The sequence below is a fragment of the Cucurbita moschata genome, unplaced genomic scaffold (assembly GCF_002738365.1).
Source record: "Cucurbita moschata cultivar Rifu unplaced genomic scaffold, Cmos_1.0 Cmo_Scf00027, whole genome shotgun sequence".
NCBI classification, from domain to species: Eukaryota; Viridiplantae; Streptophyta; class Magnoliopsida; order Cucurbitales; family Cucurbitaceae; genus Cucurbita; species Cucurbita moschata.
Window position 1 is genome coordinate 1,905,242 of NW_019268543.1, and position 19,201 is coordinate 1,924,442.

A 19,201-nucleotide genomic window follows, 5' to 3' on the forward strand; every position below is an offset into this window, starting at 1 on the left:
ACTTAGAAAAATAAAATGCAAAAATGGCATTCATATATCAAAACTGTAATCGATAACGGTAGTAAGTACTATATCAAACCAAAACCTACCATGACAATCACTTGGTGAATTACACAACCAACAGCTGACCAGACAACCAGAACGACTATAAACACTGAGCCAAAAAGACAAACGCTTACTCAAAAGCATCATCGTCTTCATCAGGAAGAGGTTGTGCAGCAGCTTGCGCTAACTCTGCTTCGTGCCTGAAACAAGCACAAGAAAGAAAGCCATTTATTTAAAAATTAACGGGTTAACACAACCTATAAAATAAAGCCCCCCCTTTTTTTTCTCAAAATATCCATGAGTTTCAGGGCTGGTTTACTGATTTATTATTCTCACGAATATTCCTATCAAATCTGTTTAGCTTAGATGTAGCAATTATACGAGCTACTGTGGCTTGGCCTAGTTGTCAAGTGGTAAACAAAAAAGTCGTAACACCCATCTCATCAATAACCTAAACCCTATACTTCCATGCAAATTCTAAGACGAGGCTAAGTCTTACTTTCGAACGAATTTACAATTGAGTCCTTACATTTTACCAGTTGTAATAATTTAGTCTCTATTATGAGTAATATTATTATGGCTTAATGGATTTTCTTACAAATAGGTTTATGAACTACAAAGGCTAAGTCTTTGTGTAATAAAAATTTATTTCTTATGAGATTTATCTTGGTATGGACTTAATTGTTATCAATTTATAAGTACAAGTATGAGAACTAGATTGTTACATGTTTGGATTAAATTGTTACTTCTATGAAAGCTTAGGAACCAAAAGTGATATTTAATAAAAAAAAAATTAATGAGTTAATAGTTGAGTTACTTACTGTGCTTGTACAGCCATGTCAATTTGGACTTCAGGAGGAGCCAGGGCAGGTGATTCGACGAACTGGAGCTCCGTGTTCCTGCAAGTGACAGTAAAAGACGAATTCATTTGTCAATGAGTCAACAGATGAGACTATATGTACGTCAGAGAAAGACTGACCAAAATTACATCAAACTAATACTAACAACAGAACATACCCAGCAAGCTTTCTGGCAAGGTACAAAAAGGGCTTCTCAAAGTTGTAATTACTCTTTGCAGAGATTTCGTAATATTGGAGATTTTTCTTCCTGTGGAAAGTCACCTGCTTTGCTTTAACCTGTCTATTTTTCACATCGACCTTGTTTCCACACAATACGATCGGTATGTTCTCACAAACCCTAATGCAAAGCAAAGCCAACTTTAGGACCAACACAATACAAAAAGACGGGAAAATTGTTTTATTTTTTATTTTTAAAATTTCTCTTTCATCTTCATTTTACACATATTAAAAGTTTTAGGAAAATGGTTGCATTCAAAGAGCCTGAGTTTTAAAGTGATAAGAACACAATACCTGCAAAGATCACGGTGCCATGTTGGAACATTTTTGTACGTTAAACGAGCAGTGACATCAAACATGATGATAGCACACTGCCCATGAATACTGAAATCCAAAAAAAGGAATAAAAAAAAACACGGTTAGAAAAAATATGCTTATTAGAACAAATAAAATCGAAATAAGTAACGAAAAGGCCAAAACAATCACATAACTAAACTTGTCAGAATAGATTAAACTGAAGGAGTTATCAACAAAGCAACAAGAAACTCACAAGTAAGCTGATCAAAATGGACAGAACAGACGCACTAAGGACAAAGCAAGTACAATTAATTGAAATCACAATAATACTGAAGTAGCGTAGAAGTGTAGGAAGACATGGAAAAGCAATCAATTAATTGAAGGCACACAGGTAGAACAGCACCACATCAAATTCTAAGAGAACTACAGTACATCTTGGTTCCTACATATTGCAACAGTACAACATAGAATCTGCACTTCTTACTACAATATCAACGTTTAAAATACAATATGAACAGAGTGATAAGATAAGAAATGCTTATCTCTGCAGAGCTCGTGAGAGCACACAAAGAGAAGTTAAAGCTAGATGCATAATATCATAGTAAAACAATGTCTTTGTCACAACAGTTCATAAAGGAATTCCAAACAAAATTTTGGAAGATGACCGCTTCCAACAAAACAACTCAAAATTAAGATATCAAAACACTTTATACACTTACTGTGAAAAACAAATTCCACATTTCTATTAATATCCTTACATTTTCTCTAATCTTTTTCATCAAGTTCATGTGAAAACAAACGAAATTAGAAATGTTGAACATAAACATGCCAGCCAAATTATAACATACGATGCTTCTTAAACAAAAAGTCAGATAGAGAGAAACAGATGACTAGCAGAAATAATCCACCAAAAACTTGATGATTTTAAGCAGCGATCATAATGTAGCAGTAAACAAGGTTAATGAAAATCAAAAGGCATCTAAGGATAAAACTGTACAACATTCCCACCCATGGTGTTGAGCTAGGTATTAGGCTCACGAAAGAACTGGATAGACTACACTGTAATACAATTCCATTGTAGAAACTACTAGAAAACAAGACCAAAAAGAAGCACTAGATTTCAGCAAATATAAATATTCAGTAACCAAATCACTCGTACGGAAAACACAATAACTTCAGAGCGTGCAAGCACAATGATCAGTCCACATGGAAAAATACCGCTCCAACAATATGTTCCAGCGTATTCAGAGTAAAAATCTTTGTCATGAACCAGAAAAAAAGTTGATACAATACACAAACACTTACTAGTAACCATCTCGAAGTCCACCAAACTTCTCCTGACCAGCGGTATCCCAGCAGTAAAACCTTATCTTTCCATAGTTCGTAAAGAAGTCCAGTGGATGAACTTCAACTCCGATTGTCGCTATACAAATCAAGTCACACCAGATATTAATACTACTTCATCCTTACAAATATATCATTCATTAAACGACGATCGACTAATTAACAACGTAGTTCATTCTTACGTTCATATTTCTTCTCGAACTCTCCAGTAAGATGACGTTTAACAAAGGTTGTCTTCCCTGGATCAGGACACAATCCTCCGTTAGAGGTTAATGACATCATTACAATAAACAAAAAGCTGTAAAACAGAAATGCATAGATCTAACAATCTCTAATCTCAAAATACACATGAAGCAAGTTACGCCTTCCAATAGAAAGCCTAGTCCAATAGCCTGTTTATGCATCATCTCCAATCTCATTCATACGCTAAGAAAAACGGAGAAAGAAGGCACAATTTCTATTCTACTAAAGAAGATATAGTTCAGTAAAAGCCGAGGAGCAGCATCATATAATTCCGGTTCCTAAAAACTACAGAAACATGGAAAATCGTGATAAAGTGCCGAGAAAATGAAACTAATAAATCTCTGTCCATACCTGTTCCACCATCGCCAACAATTACAAGCTTGAAGCTAGGATACTCCACGGTGGCCTGATTTGGCAGCGCCTGAGCAAAGCAATGAAACCGAAAGTAAGTAGAAGCATTGAAAACGTCGAATGATAGGCGGAAAAGGAAAGCAGAGAGAAGAAATCTAACCATCGACAATATCTATCTGGAACTGCGGATTAAGAAATGAAGATAACAGCGTAGAATTTTAGACGAACAAAAGGTCGGTAATGGTAGGCAGAGTGTTACGGACGGTCGTAGGAGGTCTTTTATACTCGGTGAAGGGAAGGAGTTCGACTTTTATTTGACGCGATTTTCTGCACCCTTGGATTCAAGTCCCGCTTCAAAATCCCGCTTGAATTTCAGCCCTACACGTGGCGATCATAATAATAACGAGTTAGAAGGTTTATCACATTGGACTTGGGCCCAAACAATTGTGGGCTTTGAGATTGACATAGGAAGGTATACTAAATTTTGAAGAGAAAAATATTTATTTTAATATTAGTTTAATTTAGTCCTTATATTTTCAAAAAAAAAAAAAAATATTTTGGTTCCAAATTTAGTATCTTAATTTTTTTTTCTAAATTTTATGTTAATTTTATTTTTTAAAAAAATAGATCAAAATAGAAATTAAAAAAAATTAACTAACCACCAATGGGCCAAAACTTTTAATTATAAATAAAAATATAATGTCAAAATTATTTCATAAAACTAGATATATCAGTTAGTTATGAATTTAACTTTAAATAGTAAAATAAAAATAATAAAACTTATTTTAATGTATTATTAATAAAAAAACTAATCCGGTAATTTTTTTCATTAAAAATTCGTTTTTCTCTGCCTTAAACCATAAATTTACCCATCTAAGAAACGACACGATCTATTTTCTCTAAAAAAAAATATAAATTTTTAATTATAAAAATTGATTTAAATCAGCCGAAACAGTGACAGGTGACGACAAAATAAATGAAAAATAGAATTTAAATTTAAAAAGAAAAAAATATATTAATCATGAAATATGGTAATTGTAATTCATTAAAAAGTAATTAAAAAAATCGATTTAAGTCGATTTTTTTTTCCACATCACAATTACAGAAAAACCGCTCCGCCTTAAAATCACACTATTATATAGAAAGCCCTATCCGATCCGCATACATTATATATATTAATTATATTTTGTATTAATTACTATATAATTATTTATTAATTTTTCCGCTAAAACCCCTCTTTTTTCTCTTCCCTTCTCTTTTGTTTCTTCTTCTTCTTCAAGATTACAAGCAAAACCACTCACAGAGAAGATCTCCTTCAATTTTCTTACTATTATTATATTCAAATCCCCTTCCATTTTCTTCCTCTTCATCACGCCTTAGGGTTTCGAACGCTCAACAATCTCACCTTATCGAGCACCGGCCCGCACAGAGACGAGAAATCATCGCTTCGCATGGTGTAAAATGTGCTCAGGAACATAATCCGCGTCCTCGTCGACTCCGCCTGGAATTTCAGCGCCGCTGGTTTCGATCCGCCGTTTCCTTTCGACTGGTACGGCACTTTCAGTGTATTCTTTCCGGCGAACGCTTCAACCACCATAGATCCTTCACACGAGTTGCTCGCATCGCCGACGACGAACGACAGGATATAGGTTTTTCCAGGGATCGTACGGACGATCTGAGCTATCGCGCTTTCTTTTCCGGCGACGAGCTCGACGGCGCGCTTCCCGCTTGGGACGGAGAAGTGGTCGGAATCGATGTATTTGACAGCCTTGAGAGATTCAACCATCCAGCCGGGGATTGGAGAGTGGTCGTCTTCGATGTTCGGTGGGACCAAAACACCTGACGACGCGTTTGGGAACACGTATGGGCCGACTTCGAAATCCCCATTCTTCACCAGATTATCTGTCGAATGCAAAACGACGACGTTTCAATCACTGGAAAATTCCAAAATCTTCAAGAATCATATCAATAAAACAACCGAATCGATTAACAGGTTGGAGCAATCAATGAACACTGCCCACATGGTTACAGAGACAATAAATTCAAGCAACTACTGAGTGAGCAATTAATTTTCCCATAATGAAATTCCACAGAATGAGCAATTAATTTTTAGAACAGAGACTCACCATTGGAGGCCTTGGGAGGGTAGAGGGTTTTAATGGCAATGGCGTCGATGAGAGGGCCACAGGCGGGGTCTTCCTCCTCGCCGGGGTTATGGATGAGAATAGCGACCTCGTCGGAGGTGGCTTGGAAGGCCCAAGCGTACAAGTCCCAGCCATTGCTGTTGTACAGAGTTTGCATCGGCAGGACACCCCAGTCGGGCGCAACAGAGATGTTGAGGCGCTCCTCTTGAGCGCAGGTTCGAGCGGCGCTGAACGTGATGGAATAGTAAAGCCCTTTCACTACTTTGACCTTCTGCTTGATCGACGCCTCGTTCCCTAGCCGGACGGCGAACGCCCCCTCCGGCACTACCAGCAACATGTCGCCTTGTTTCTGCCCTGACTTTATGTACTCCACGAAACCTGAAATCTCCCATTCCGGTATTGCATATGGCCCTTTCACCACCGTCCCGTTCATGTCCGACGCCTTTGGACCTCTCTCGAAATCCCCATTTGGCAAATACCCTGAAAAAAAACATGAATTAAATTTTAAATTAAAGACATCATTCAAAGTCGGGCATTTTGTATAATATAATTATAAAAAAATGGTTAAAATTGAAAAATCATGTGGGGATTTGGGGATCCCAATTTCCCATCAGCTTATAAAGCGCCAGCGAAGCAGTGGGGCCCATCTCCAAATTCAATCACAGCCGTCCATAAAACGAAATCTGTATTCACAGCTTTAACGTGTCGGTTTGGAATTGTTGATATTTCGCTATCACGTGACCGACTGGACTCCCAGCTCGGTCGGATTGGTCATTATCCATAGAAAGTAAATTCTACGCTCAAGGGACAATTTTGTAAAAAAAAAAAAACATTATTATTTAAAATCATCTTAAAGCTATTTTAAAATAATCGTATTTGCTCACGCAGAAAGTAAACAGGAACTGAAGTTCCTAATCAAAGGAACAAAAACGCAATATTCCGGTGAGAAGGTGATCGGAGAGTAAGAAGCGTTAGAGGAAGCTTACCGTCGACGAGGCTGAGAGCGGGATGGAAGGCGGCGGAGAGAAGCACCGACAAGAAGATGACGGCGGCGTTCTGCATTGTGGAAGTTCTCTGAAGGAAGAGAGAGAGAGAGAGAGAGAGACGGAGGGAGGAGAGATGCCGAGAGTGAAGGAGGGGGAGAGGGAGATTATATGCATTGGAGGATACAAAGAAGCCCTTGGGGTTGGCGAAGAATAACGGAAGTTGCCATCGATGAAATACTGAATATGAGGAACTTGTCGTTTATGTGCCCTAAATGGTTAAAATAAATAAATAAAAAAGACCGGAAAATGGGACAAAAGCCTGTTAATCACATGGTTTTCTCTGTCGCCCTCTTAATAAATCCAATTTTTCCCTCGAATTTTTCAAAATTCACTCCTTTTTTCACATTTTTTTTCCATCGACTTTTGATTAATTAAGTCTCAGACAAAACTTATTATATATAAAGTAATGTTTTAAAAAAAGAAAACAAATTTCTATTATTGATAGTTTTTACCAACTTTAAATACAATAATATAATTTATAAATTCTCTATTTAGCTCCTATATTTGACAATAATTTTCACTTAATTTCAATAATTTAAAAAGTCTTTAATTGGGTGGTCCATTTAATTTGAATTTAAATTTTATTATTTAATATAAATATATTTTAAATAATTTGATTAAACTTTCTAGTCTCTTTTTGTCATCAAAATTATTATATTAAATACGTAATTTTTTTTTTTTATTGATACGTCAAGTTAACTATTTCAACATATCATATTAGAGATTTATCTAACTAAACTTATACCATGAACGTAAAGTTAACCAATAGCCAAACGAGCAACTAGTCTAACAAAAATAAGAGCTATAATAAAATGAATTATTTAAGCAAAATCTTCGAATCAAATAAATTAAGTTAAATTTCTTTTAAATATTAATTTTTTCGTAAATTTATATATTGTAACAAATTTAAAACAACATTAACTAAATTTATAATTTTGAAAATTTAAGGATCAATCCCATACAAAACTTCAAAATTTAAGGTCTAAATTTGTAACTAATAAAAAAAATGTAAACAGCAAATACATTGGCATAGCTTGATCGCCCATGTGCGCCAATAGAGAGCAATTGAATCATCAAAGAACTACACGATCATCCCCAACACTATAAGTTTAAAAAATGAATCATGAGATTTCAAGTGTTTGTAAATACGAGAACAACCCCATGTGCACTAATCGAGGAATAATTGCATATTTTAAATTTAATTATCCCTAGATATCACCTACACAAACTATATGATATGCATGTATTATTTTTAATCATATAGTTATTTTAATGAGCTCCTCATAAAATATTGTTTTACTTGATTTGGTTTTTAAGTAATCCTATAACTGTATGGTCAAGAATGCTTAGTTTAATAATGTGTCGGGTTTGATTAACCTGTCATTTGATCTCTTTGATTATGTATTAATTTATTTATAGAGTAAAAATAAATAAATAATTTTAAATTTGATCTATATCTATATAATGGATCGAACAAAAATGTCGTTTCTAGATTCGTAAGTTTAAAATATTTATATGATTGTTTAGTCACATGGAAAGTTTACGATCTATCGACTGCGGTCAAATTTTAAAATATTAATTAAAAGTGGATAACAAATCCTACAACAATTAAATTTATAATTTAATATCGAAGATTACTTTTAATTTTTGTAAAATGTATATATTAAAATAGTGACTGAAAAATATTTTAGAAAAATTAAAAAAAAAAAATTCCAAGAAATTTTCCCAAGCAGAGAAGGTTGAAGAAAAGCAAAGGAACATGGCACGAGGGGTGGTGGGGCCCAGGAAGTGTACTGAAAACGACACAATCCCATGAACATGAGAGCTCCATAAGTTCGTGGCTGGTTCCTACTGGGCCTCTTTCATTTAATTAAACGAATTTACCTTCTCGAAGTGGGCCGGGTCGGGTTTAAGTCTCGTCTGTTTCTGCATGTGGTCGACAGGATTCGAACCACCGCCCTTCAACCTTCATTTTTTTTTTAATTAATTTTTTTAAATGAAACTTTTTGGACTTTTCTAGTTCGCCTATCTCTCTCATTCCACCGTCTTAAATCCGAATTAGGTTTAAATTTTGGTTTAATTTGAAATTTCCATATTCTTCACTGTTAAATAATAAATGTAATTTAGGATTTTACTGATAAATACTTAAAATTTTAATTTAATATTTAAAAAATGAATAAATTTTTTTATATTTTAAAAATTTACAAATTATCACACGTAAAATTAAAAAAATTTATTAGACAAATGAATTTTATGTTCGAGGAAGTGAATATTTAAAAAAAGTTGAATTTAGTAATAATATATAATGTTGAAACCTTATTATAAGAAGCGAATATTTATTTAATTTTTATTAAGAGAACTTAGTACATTTTTAAGGTTGAAATTTAATACATTCCTTTTATTTGTTTCTCCTAAAACAAATGTATTTATAATTCCTATAATGATTTGAACCTCATAAATATCTAAATTAATTTTAGTTTTATATTTTACAAAAAAAAAATAAAAAATAAAATAAAATAAAATAATCAAAATTTTACATTAAACGAAGATACTAATGATAAATAAGTATCAAATATTCTAAATTATTAAATCATAATTTTTAAATTTAAAGCAATGTTGAAGTAAAGACTATAAAAATGATTTATGAAGTCTAAGGAGAAAAAATGGATTATTAAATATTGTATTCTAAATAATGCTATTTATAAAGCTACGACATTAAATAATAAAATAAATGCATACAATTAAGTGAGAGTTAGTAAAAAAATAATTACCGAGTTCATTTACTTTCCATTTTTAATGGAATTTTATGAGAAAACAAAAAATTGGACTGTTTGTTGAGATTTCATTTGACCAAACATAAGTCAAACATAAAAAATAAAATAAAAAACCTGAAAGGTTCGATCGTGGTTAAAATGATTTGCTTAATAATAATAATAATTTTATTCTATAAACTTTTTAAATATGGAATAATTTAATTCACATAAAAAAATCTCATAAAAATTAGTATATAACAATTTAATTTTAAATAATTTATACAAGCTTAGTTTATCGATTCATTAAAATTTAATAATATTTGTTACGTCATAGATTAGTTATACGACGAATTTTTTATTCTTTATATATATATTTTTTATTTTAGGATGAGATAAAATAAACTAAATAACTTATTAGAAAAAAGAAAAAAAAAATCTGCTTCTTTATTTGTTCCATCCGTGGGTAATGAATTTGAAATATTTAAAATACATATAGAAAATCCATTTAATAGAAATAATAAAATTAAATATTAAAAAGAAGAAAAAAAAAGTTTTGGATAATAAAGTAAAAAACTGTCTTTTTGTAGAACAAAATGGGGAGAGGATTAAAGAACAAGGAGTTACGTAGCCATCCAAATCCAAAACGACTGCGTTTCATGTCTCGTGGACAGCATTACCTTTTTTAAAAAATAATCAAATAAATGGTAAAAGACATTCCTAAATCGAAATTTAATTATTTTGTTTGATATTAATTAAATGAAAGGAAAATAATAAAAATTCGAAATTTTTAGCAAACATATTTAGTTTGATAATTCATTTATATAATTATATTGTTTTAATCAATGAAACTGAATTTCTCTCGACTTTTATAATTTATTAAAACATTAATAAAAATAATTATAATTATTTTAGGAAATTTAAGGGAATATATGATATGGATTTGATTTTGAAGGGAAGATGGGCATGTGCCTTTGCCGTGGATTCGGAATCCCCACACATGCATATATTTATTGCTATTTATTTTTATTATTATCTTAAATATTGTTCTATTTTTATAAAATAATTTTAAAATTTATAAACTAAAATGGTATTTGAGCTATTATTTTATTTTTCTCGAAAGAATAATATTATTGTGTGTGTATCAAAATAAAATAAAAGGGACAAAATCTTTCTTAAATTACACAAAACTAGAAATAGGAAGAGGCCAGAAGAGTGGCCACGTGTAAGTGTTGAGACACGTAGCTCTCAAGGTCAGGCATCCCAATAATGGCGGCTGTCAAGTGAAGGGCCGGAATATTGGGCCTATGGGCCCAAAGTTGGTGGGGGCCTTGAAAATCATTTGACGTTTTCGGGTTAGATCTGAGTTGAGCCCATTAAGGCCTTTTTTTATAATGACTTACAAGCCTACCGGCTACCGACGCGATTCCGTTGGCTAGATCCAGTGGTGATGCGACTATCCACGTGCTCATGTCGCATTAATTAAGGTTGTCTCTCAAGATAAGATGTTAGGCCTACCTGGCAATTCCCCAATATATTACAGTTTTTGGTTCCATCTATTTTCCATTGCTTATTTATCCATTTTATGCATAAAAAATAATAAATATATTTTTAAAAAGAAAGATTGCCACGTGGCTCAATCACCTAAAGATATCTATTTGAACCATAGCTCGGACTTGAAGTAGTGAATGTACAGGAAGCGTCCCAGACTCGAACCGACGATAGAATAGAAGGCCGACTTGTGTTCAATGGTCCATAAAATTAAAAGAAGACCAAACGTCGCGTAAATGTGATAATCACTGATAAACTATATAATATGGTCATGTGGTTGAATAAGAAGTGTCTATCTAGACTCATGATCAAGCTCAATAAAGCAAACACTCCGAGCTAGGTGAGATAGCTAGTTAGACATAACGTGGTGGGTGAAAGCACAATCTAAATATGATATTTACGTCTATGTCTAGATATGGTGCTTTGTGATTCTCGATCTCTTAAATTATATAATATAGTTAGGTTTTAAAATATGTATACTACCCACTCAAGATTGATTAACAAACTCTTTTTCTCTTAAACGTTTGAATGCCATTGAAGTAGTCATTACAAATTTCATAAGAAATCGGGTTGGAGAAGCATATAAATGTTTTTGTCTCATCTCACGCTACTAGGTCATCTCGAACTCGGATATGAAACGAGGTCATTTGATAAGTATCATATTCCTATTATTTATTTATTATATATGTAAAATAATCTCAAATCTATCTATTATTTATTTTTCAACGCGATCAATAATTTTATACTATCAAAAAAATAATATTAACTACCGTGAAAACGACAATTTTATCAAATAATTTATTATAAAACATATTTATTTCATTAACTCCTTCCAAAACTATTTTTTTACCATTTTTTATTTAAAAAAACAACAAGTATAATGAATGAAAACAGGGAAGAGATCAAAATATTTATGATAATTCTCAAAGTAAAAAAGAAAAAAAGAAGCCATAAATTGAGAGATTTGGTCTCGCCACCAACTGACAATGCCAACCTCCAAACAAATATATATATATATATATATATATATATATATATATATATATATATATATTGTATCAGCTTCTCTCACACCTATTATTGATCAACTAAAATTCTGTCTTTGTCTCTCTAACTTTACAACAAAGACGTGAGAATTGAAAGGGATGGAAAATTTAGAAGAAATCAAACCAAATGGTTAAAGAAGAAGAGGGAGATGGGTCTTATAATTGTGTATTGCAATTACAGTTACGTTCATTATTTAACATTATTTCACATGCACTGTCATTTTCCAGATTCAACTTGCTCGGAGATGGCGGTGGCGGAGCTGAAGGTCGCCGGCCGACCGTCGATTTCCTGATTAAACTTGCTCGGAGATGGCGGCCGAGGAGCTGGAAATCGCCGGCCACCTTTCGGCCGGCTGCATTGGTTTGACACTAAACCAAACCACGATGATGGAAATGGAAAATGACAGAGGGCAATTGCACGTGCACACATTTATGCCCCAATCGTCTACTTCAATTTTTATTTATTTATTTATACTTTTTTTTTGTGGTTGAAAATGAGAATAAATTCTGAATTTATTTGTATATTCGGTGGTCCTAATATTTTTAGGTTGATATTTACTAACCAACCATAAGATGAATGTTTTTTTTTTTTTAATCTTGAAAAGTTGTTGACTTTATAAATGATTCAATATAAGTAACATCCGAGTAAATTCAATTTTATAAGTTTTTCGAAGAACATTTTTTATTTTATACGTGAACATCGTGATAAATATGTGAAAGACATTCTTCCAAAATAATTACTCTTGAATTGACAAATCAAGAGGAGATTGAAAATAAAGGGTAAATTGTTCGGTACATAATGGCTCTTCTCAGTTGTCGGAGTTTCGGTTTGATCTAGAACACGTTTCAAAATTGTGAATTTTCAAAACTAATATTAAAAAGTTTAGAAGACACATTTATTTAGTTTTAATATATTAATAATTCTTTTTTAATAAAGATAAAGGGCGTTAATAATAATTTTAAAATCTCATAATATTTTTTAAATATTATACTAATTGTAAGGTACTTTTGTATTTAAATTTTTTTTTTAATTAAATAGTAAAGGTACTTTTATATATATATATATATATATATATATATATATATATATTAATTTAGAGTTAATTTTAAGAAAAATACTAAATTTAGTGGTATTTTTATTCATTTAACAAATTGAGGTTTTTATCGGAATTCCATTAGCTGAAAGGATAATTTCCCGTCAAAGGGGCATTTATTTAGGATGAACTTCGGCCCATTAAGATCTAGCACTAAAAAGACCAAGAGAAGCCCAATCTTGACCAGCCCATCATTCTAGGCCCATATTATCCGGTCCAATAAGTTGAAGCCCAATACAAAAGGCCACACACAAAACCACGGAGATGAACTTCAGCTTAGTTCAGAAGGCCACTGTGTTTTTTCTTAAAAAAACCTTTGCTAAATTTGGTAATGCATATTATTTTAATTATTTTATATCAATATTAATATTTAACATATAATAATTTACCATAATTTTTAATATTTTTGAAACAAAAGAATAGAAAAAAAAGAAAAAAAAAACATATAAAATTAGGTTCACACAGCTTAGTGTTCTTTTTTTTTAGGTTCAAAGATTGTTGTACTTGTTTGGACATACATATTAGACAAACACGAAGTTCAGACTCAAAACCAGGGGCTCGGGCTCTGATTGTATATCATCACTGCTCAAACTTCCAAGAGGCTGTGATCTTAAAAGTCAACACAAAAGAACAGAAGAAGAACACAAGCCAAATATAAAACCAATACTTGGGTTTTAGTTTAACTGTCTGCACATAAAGCATGACAGAAATCTGCAAGCAACAAGAACTGAAATACATAGATTCTATATTTGACCATAAATTTATAGTTTAAAGAAGAAATAGTAATAAAGTGAACCAAAATAAGGAAAGGAAAGGGAAAAAAAAACAAAAAACAAAAAACTACAGCTCTCTTTCTTTCTTAATAATCTCAATAGCCGATCCTCACCGTCCTTTCCTTTCCTTACCTTTTTAATTTTCAATAATCAAATGAATGAATGACTAAAAGCTTTTTGATTCTCTAAAAGCTTTCCCTATTGTAAATTGAATAACAACTTAAATCTTTTCTAAGATCTTATTTTCTTGTATGCATGTTTATATAATGAATCGGTTTATGTAAAACTTGATGTCTTCTTTGAGAAGAAAATGTCTTCCCGTATACTCACTCTCAACCGATTGTCGAAATCATGTTGCATCGAGCTCGATCAAACGCTCTCTTATTGTCCTATTTTGCTTCCACCTGCTTCATTCATTGTCTTTGAAGGGAATCTTCAGGATGAATCTGAAATTCAAAATGTTGGATGATGACAATAATGAGTTAAAGCAGAAGCAAAAGGGTAAAATAGTTGGATGGAGTGGGGATTCAGTGTTTCCAACCTGCAGGAACCGTTCTTCGTTGTGACTTACAGTCCTAAGCTTCAACTCTCCTCTATGAGTTGTCATCTCATCTAATATCTCCGCATCATAGTATTCTTCGTTATTTTCTTCCACAATTGTATCAGGTCGTTCCTTTTCCTAAGCAGACATTATGGGAAACAAAAATTTAGAAGAGAAAGTTAAGCTCAAGTCCTTGATAGAAGAGAAAGTTAGACGAACCGGAACGTTGGCACGACGTCGAGCACCGGCAATCTCCTCGTACTCCGAAGCATCGAGCTCTTGAAGATGGCTATGCTGGAAGAACTTGGGGAGCACATGCTCTCTTATGCTAATGAGGAGGAAAAATGGAAGTGGGAACATGATTCCAGCTACAGGTATCCATGTTACACCAAAGCACAGCAAGAAATATGCAAACTGAAGGAGGGTAAATGATGCGATGATCTTGAATGGCACAGATTCAACAATGGATAAATGAGACCCCTCCAAGACCCTGTAGAACACGAAGAAGAAACATAACATCAAGTATGTTAGGAAAGGCATTTATAAGTTGCTATGACTAAACGATAGGACTTGCAAACTAAGCCTAAGTCGACTTACTTGAAACGCCGACCGGGTGTAATGAAGAGCAATAACATCCTTTCCCAGAACTGATTTCCTGGGAGACTATCAATGGCCATATAAGCAAAGTATCCCCACAGAACAGAAGTGGGTATCATTTTCATTATAGGGATAGCAAGTAATGTTAAGGCAACAAGGAAAGACTGCAGCAAGTTGCTCATCCTTTGCTCATTCACACGAACAGGCAAATAAGGATCTATATTTTTCTCAGCATCGAATTTTCCGTCCTGATTACCATCATCAGCATTCATCACTGCCTTTGTCAAGGTTTCTAGCTCTTTAGGCTGCAATAAGAGAAAAAAGGTGCATTATATAATCCATTCTCGGAGTAAAAAAAAAAAGAAGGGAGACTACAAGGTTTAGAGTTTTACAGTTGGAGATGTGTCCATTTCAATGAACACAGCCTGCATCTTTCCATAAATTTCAGAGTTGCTAGCTTTTTGTTTGATACATTCTTTTGCACTCTTTACCATTTTTCTTCGAATTAGCTGCAAATGATATCAAAATTTAAAAATCCACTAAGAATGGTCTGAATATAGGATAAAACTTCTGAATTTTGTCCTACACACCTGCCGTTTAAGCACTGCCAGACTCTTGGTGTGCATTGGGGACTGTGGGAGAACACCATTAGAAGGAGGTAATCCAAGCAATCCACAAATCAAAGTCTGTAACAACAAAAACACAGAAGCTCGTAATGCTGGTAAAAGGATAAATACACAAGGTAAAAGAAAGCAAGTTTGAACAAATATTTACCATAATCCCAAGCAAGAGGACGTCATAATGATATGCAGATGGCTTTTGAAGATTAAACTCTTTCTGTTGAGCCAATTGTGATGCAACACTATGGTCAAAAAAGTATAGACCTGCTATCATCATGGCTGGCAGACAAGCAGCAAGGATGAAAGTCGGCGGAACCTTCCCCATGTCCTGCGAATTGAGCATGTGAAGTAGACTTTTAATTCCAATTGTTGGTAGTTGTAAATGGATTGGATTATGAACAAAATTAATAATAAAGCTCTGTTTACCCAAACGTTTATGAGCTTTCATAACTTGATAGCTTTAAGGTAGAAAAGAAACCTCACCTTCACTACAGTCCAGTGGTACAATGAGGCTGGTTCCCAAGGTAATGGACAAAAGAGTCTCCTTGGAACTCCATCTGGAACTTTGCTGGGAACTCCATAAGACAATGCTGTCCAACACACGACCATAAGTGGAACCCCATAGTCCGCAATGAAACTCCGAAACCACCCTGCACGCCAAAATTCAAATAAGTAAGAATTGAATTGATCTCTAACTTAGACTTCAAATTTTGCAGATGTTAACTCCCTCTCAAGTTTGTACCAGTGCCATATTTCCATGATCTAGCATGTCTGCTTTTCAAGGCTGTGAAGAGTAAACCCACAGAAAAAATGATAGCAAGCAACCCATTTGTATACAACCATTGAAATTGGTACTTCACTTCCTCTGGATTTTCTGACTTGGGAATATTGAACTCGCTGATCAATCCCTGTGATTAGAATATTTAGTATGACTCACTCAATCCTTCTCCTTCTTTTGTAATGAATGTCAATCATTTATACCTTTATTGCCTCTTGGAAGAAAAGAACAGCAATAAGCATGCCAAATAATTCCCCCGCAACTCTTGTAAATTTGGTGATGACAGCGCAAGCATTGAAGATTGCGAGGAGAATCAGGAAGAATCCTGTCCAGATGCACACCCTACGCGTACGAAGATAGTAAGTATAATCCAAAATTTCCACCAAAACGGAGGAAGAAGGGGACTATTATCTGGAAAACTTATTCACTTACCATCCAGCCCACGCTAAAAAGAGCTTGCCCCCTAACTCCGGCCTGCCTTTGCAGAAATTGTACAGGTAAATGTACATTATAACTGTTGGTTCTGCCACTCCTAAAATCAGCAAAGGCTGCCCCCCAAATATTGAGTGGATAATTCCACACAGCGCAGTTGAGGCTAATGCTTCCACTGTGCTCAAACTTCCACCTAAACATAATTAGAATTCGAAGAGAAAAAGGATTGAAATAAGAACCCAATTCCAGTTAATAGAAATGAAAAACAAACAAAAAGATGCACTTCAGAGATGAAGATGCACCTGTATCCCTACTAAGTTGCTCTCCAAAGGCGATAACAGGAAGAGCAGAGGCGAAGAAAATGTACATAGTAGGAGCTAAAATCCTGGAACACGCAAAAACAACATCAGGTAGATTAGAGCATTGTAAGAAATTCAAGACACCGTATAAAATTTGTTCTTGAATTGGCATTTTAAGGGCGGGGAAAAAGCACCTGACGCCTGAACATAGTGCACAAACCCAATCCTGTTTGTAGCATGCTATCCTCCCCTTGAAATCATTTGCTATTCCCTCGAATGGAGCCCCCATCGCTGGAGCCAATTAAAGCAACTACGAGAACTAAAATTCACCAAGCAATGCAACTGGCTAAGTTTTTCGCATTACAAGAAACAACCATTGAATTCCAAGAACACGCAAACACACGCACATATATATATATATATATATATATATATATATATATATGAGTGTTTATACAGCCCCTGAAGAAGCAAAAGGACGGAGAAGATAGAATAAAACAAAGACTATGCGATTTTCAATACCGCGTGAGATTCTCACGAGACAACAGAGAAAGAAACAAATGCAGCGTTTCAACCTTACCACATTCTTTGAATGACAGATTATTGGTGAGCATGTGATAGTGGTTAGAAATTCATTAATTAGCAACAGAGAAAAAGCAAACATAATTTTCCATGCCAATGATAATCGTGAATACAAAGATTTCACTAACTAAAACACGATCAAATGAATCTCACTCGATAGCGTCAAAACACTAATCCAATCACAGCGATTAAAATTAGGTAACCTTTCCGAAAAAGCTAAACGAACAGGCTTAATAAATCAGGAACCACATCTCAACAACCATTACATACGTTAAATGCAAAATGCTATAAGCGGCAAATACTAAGCCTCCTCAACAAAACTCGATACGATCGTCATCTCAAATTTCTAAACATTGAAGACAATCCACAGAACAATGCGGCATTGCCATGAAGATTAAGAAGAAGCGTAATGACCTAACAGAGAACGTTTGCAATAGTCGGATAAACGAAGAATCACCTCGAGGCCGGAGAATGTGACAGAGAAATGCTGAAGGCTGCCACTACAAGTATTGACTCCGTTGGAAGCTGAAGAACACAGTTATCGGCCGGAAGATCACCGGCGAAGATTGCCGCAGTGAGAGCCAATGGGAAACAAATTTTTTTACAATTTTTTTTTTTGAAGTAAATAGATAGTAAGAAGTCTTAAATAAAATTGTTAGTATTGTTGATTTGGCTTCTTTTTCCTACCGAGATTGGTGCGGTGATGGACAGATGCGTTTGGCTCGGGGTTTTGTGATGACCAAAGCCAGGATTACTAAATATGGGGCCTACAATATCGCAACTCAATTACTCGGCGCGAGTAATTTGGTCACTTGGGCCCGGTTGGCCCTATTTGTTGTGATGTCATCTAGATTACAGGAATCAAATAATAAATCTTGTTATAATTATTTGAGAGTTTTATTTTTATTTTTATTTTTTCCTTCCAATTATATATATACCGTGGTATTGACTATGACTCGGATGGATGAGTTAAGTCAGGTAGAGAGATTTTTTAAATCCAACTCAATTGTTCCAGTGGTAATTCAAACAACTATTTTTATGTAATAAACCGAACCAAACTTAACCTAACTCGACCATAAAATAATTGGGTTGAGTTGATCGAGTTAGTCGAATAATTTATTCAATTTCTTTTTAATATAACTAAAATCATAGGGTTAAAATTTATTTTTGAAAAATTATGCTTATAATTTTATTTTGAGAATAGTTGGATAATAAATAATTAAAAATTAATTTTAGAAATATAAAATTGTAGTGTAAGAAAAAAAATATTAATAATAGATAAATTCCATTCAACCCAATTTAATTGTAAATCCATCTTACTCATAAATTTTTATTTAAAAAGGTTATATAAATTATTATTATTATTGATTGTATATGCTTATCGTGTACTATCAAACAATTAAATATATTTCAAAATTAATAATTTTTAAATATATAAAGTCATAGAGATTAAACGCTTATTATAAAGAATAAATTGACGGTAAAAAATAAGTCTATTGAATAATAATTTTATTTTAAAAATTTAAAATTATACTTATTTACTCACATTTTAAAATAATAATAATTTTTTTTTTTTTTTTTTTTTTTTTAAA

The 19,201-nt window shown here is 33.4% G+C and overlaps 3 protein-coding genes across 3 annotated transcripts; all 3 read right to left on the reverse strand.

The window, feature by feature from the left end:
* Positions 1 to 7: 7 nt before the first annotated feature.
* On the reverse strand, positions 8 to 3,659 carry LOC111462434 (GTP-binding nuclear protein Ran-3-like). Its single transcript, XM_023105994.1, has 8 exons — positions 3,517 to 3,659; positions 3,357 to 3,426; positions 2,945 to 3,001; positions 2,724 to 2,841; positions 1,416 to 1,505; positions 1,063 to 1,242; positions 867 to 944; positions 8 to 245 (listed from the first exon to the last, which is right to left on the reverse strand). The coding sequence occupies exons 1-8, from the start codon at positions 3,517 to 3,519 to the stop codon at positions 176 to 178; spliced, it is 666 nt and encodes a 221-aa protein (XP_022961762.1). The 5' UTR covers positions 3,520 to 3,659; the 3' UTR covers positions 8 to 175.
* Positions 3,660 to 4,473: 814 nt separating this feature from the next.
* LOC111462826 lies at positions 4,474 to 6,639 on the reverse strand. Its single transcript, XM_023106588.1, has 3 exons — positions 6,487 to 6,639; positions 5,483 to 5,980; positions 4,474 to 5,258 (listed from the first exon to the last, which is right to left on the reverse strand). The coding sequence occupies exons 1-3, from the start codon at positions 6,560 to 6,562 to the stop codon at positions 4,726 to 4,728; spliced, it is 1,107 nt and encodes a 368-aa protein (XP_022962356.1). The 5' UTR covers positions 6,563 to 6,639; the 3' UTR covers positions 4,474 to 4,725.
* A 7,001-nt stretch (positions 6,640 to 13,640) lies between these two features.
* LOC111462994 (probable boron transporter 7) lies at positions 13,641 to 18,209 on the reverse strand. The gene is made up of 14 exons (XM_023106823.1): positions 18,067 to 18,209; positions 17,222 to 17,346; positions 17,031 to 17,113; positions 16,729 to 16,921; positions 16,500 to 16,638; positions 16,261 to 16,426; positions 16,002 to 16,168; positions 15,673 to 15,846; positions 15,489 to 15,584; positions 15,291 to 15,407; positions 14,899 to 15,203; positions 14,521 to 14,791; positions 14,302 to 14,439; positions 13,641 to 14,206 (listed from the first exon to the last, which is right to left on the reverse strand). Exons 2-14 carry the CDS (start codon positions 17,314 to 17,316, stop codon positions 14,174 to 14,176), a joined length of 1,977 nt encoding a protein of 658 aa, XP_022962591.1. The 5' UTR covers positions 17,317 to 17,346; positions 18,067 to 18,209; the 3' UTR covers positions 13,641 to 14,173.
* Between the last annotated feature and the right edge of the window lie 992 nt (positions 18,210 to 19,201).

Excerpts from the sequence above, each read along its gene's own strand:
- LOC111462826 (XM_023106588.1), bottom strand. The coding sequence starts at position 6,562 with ATGCAGAACGCCGCCGTCATCTTCTTGTCGGTGCTTCTCTCCGCCGCC. Across the intron at positions 5,981-6,486 it reads CGCTCTCAGCCTCGTCGACG|GGTATTTGCCAAATGGGGAT; the intron begins GTAAGCTTCCTC and ends GTTTTTTTTCAG. Across the intron at positions 5,259-5,482 it reads CCCTCCCAAGGCCTCCAATG|ATAATCTGGTGAAGAATGGG; the intron begins GTGAGTCTCTGT and ends TGCATTCGACAG.
- LOC111462434 (XM_023105994.1), bottom strand. Across the intron at positions 1,506-2,723 it reads GGACTTCGAGATGGTTACTA|TATTCATGGGCAGTGTGCTA; the intron begins GTAAGTGTTTGT and ends TTTGGATTTCAG. Across the intron at positions 246-866 it reads GACATGGCTGTACAAGCACA|GCACGAAGCAGAGTTAGCGC; the intron begins GTAAGTAACTCA and ends TGCTTGTTTCAG.
- LOC111462994 (XM_023106823.1), bottom strand. The coding sequence starts at position 17,316 with ATGGGGGCTCCATTCGAGGGAATAGCAAATGATTTCAAGGGGAGGATA. Across the intron at positions 16,169-16,260 it reads ATCATGGAAATATGGCACTG|GGTGGTTTCGGAGTTTCATT; the intron begins GTACAAACTTGA and ends TTTGGCGTGCAG. Across the intron at positions 15,408-15,488 it reads TGGCAGTGCTTAAACGGCAG|CTAATTCGAAGAAAAATGGT; the intron begins GTGTGTAGGACA and ends TATCATTTGCAG.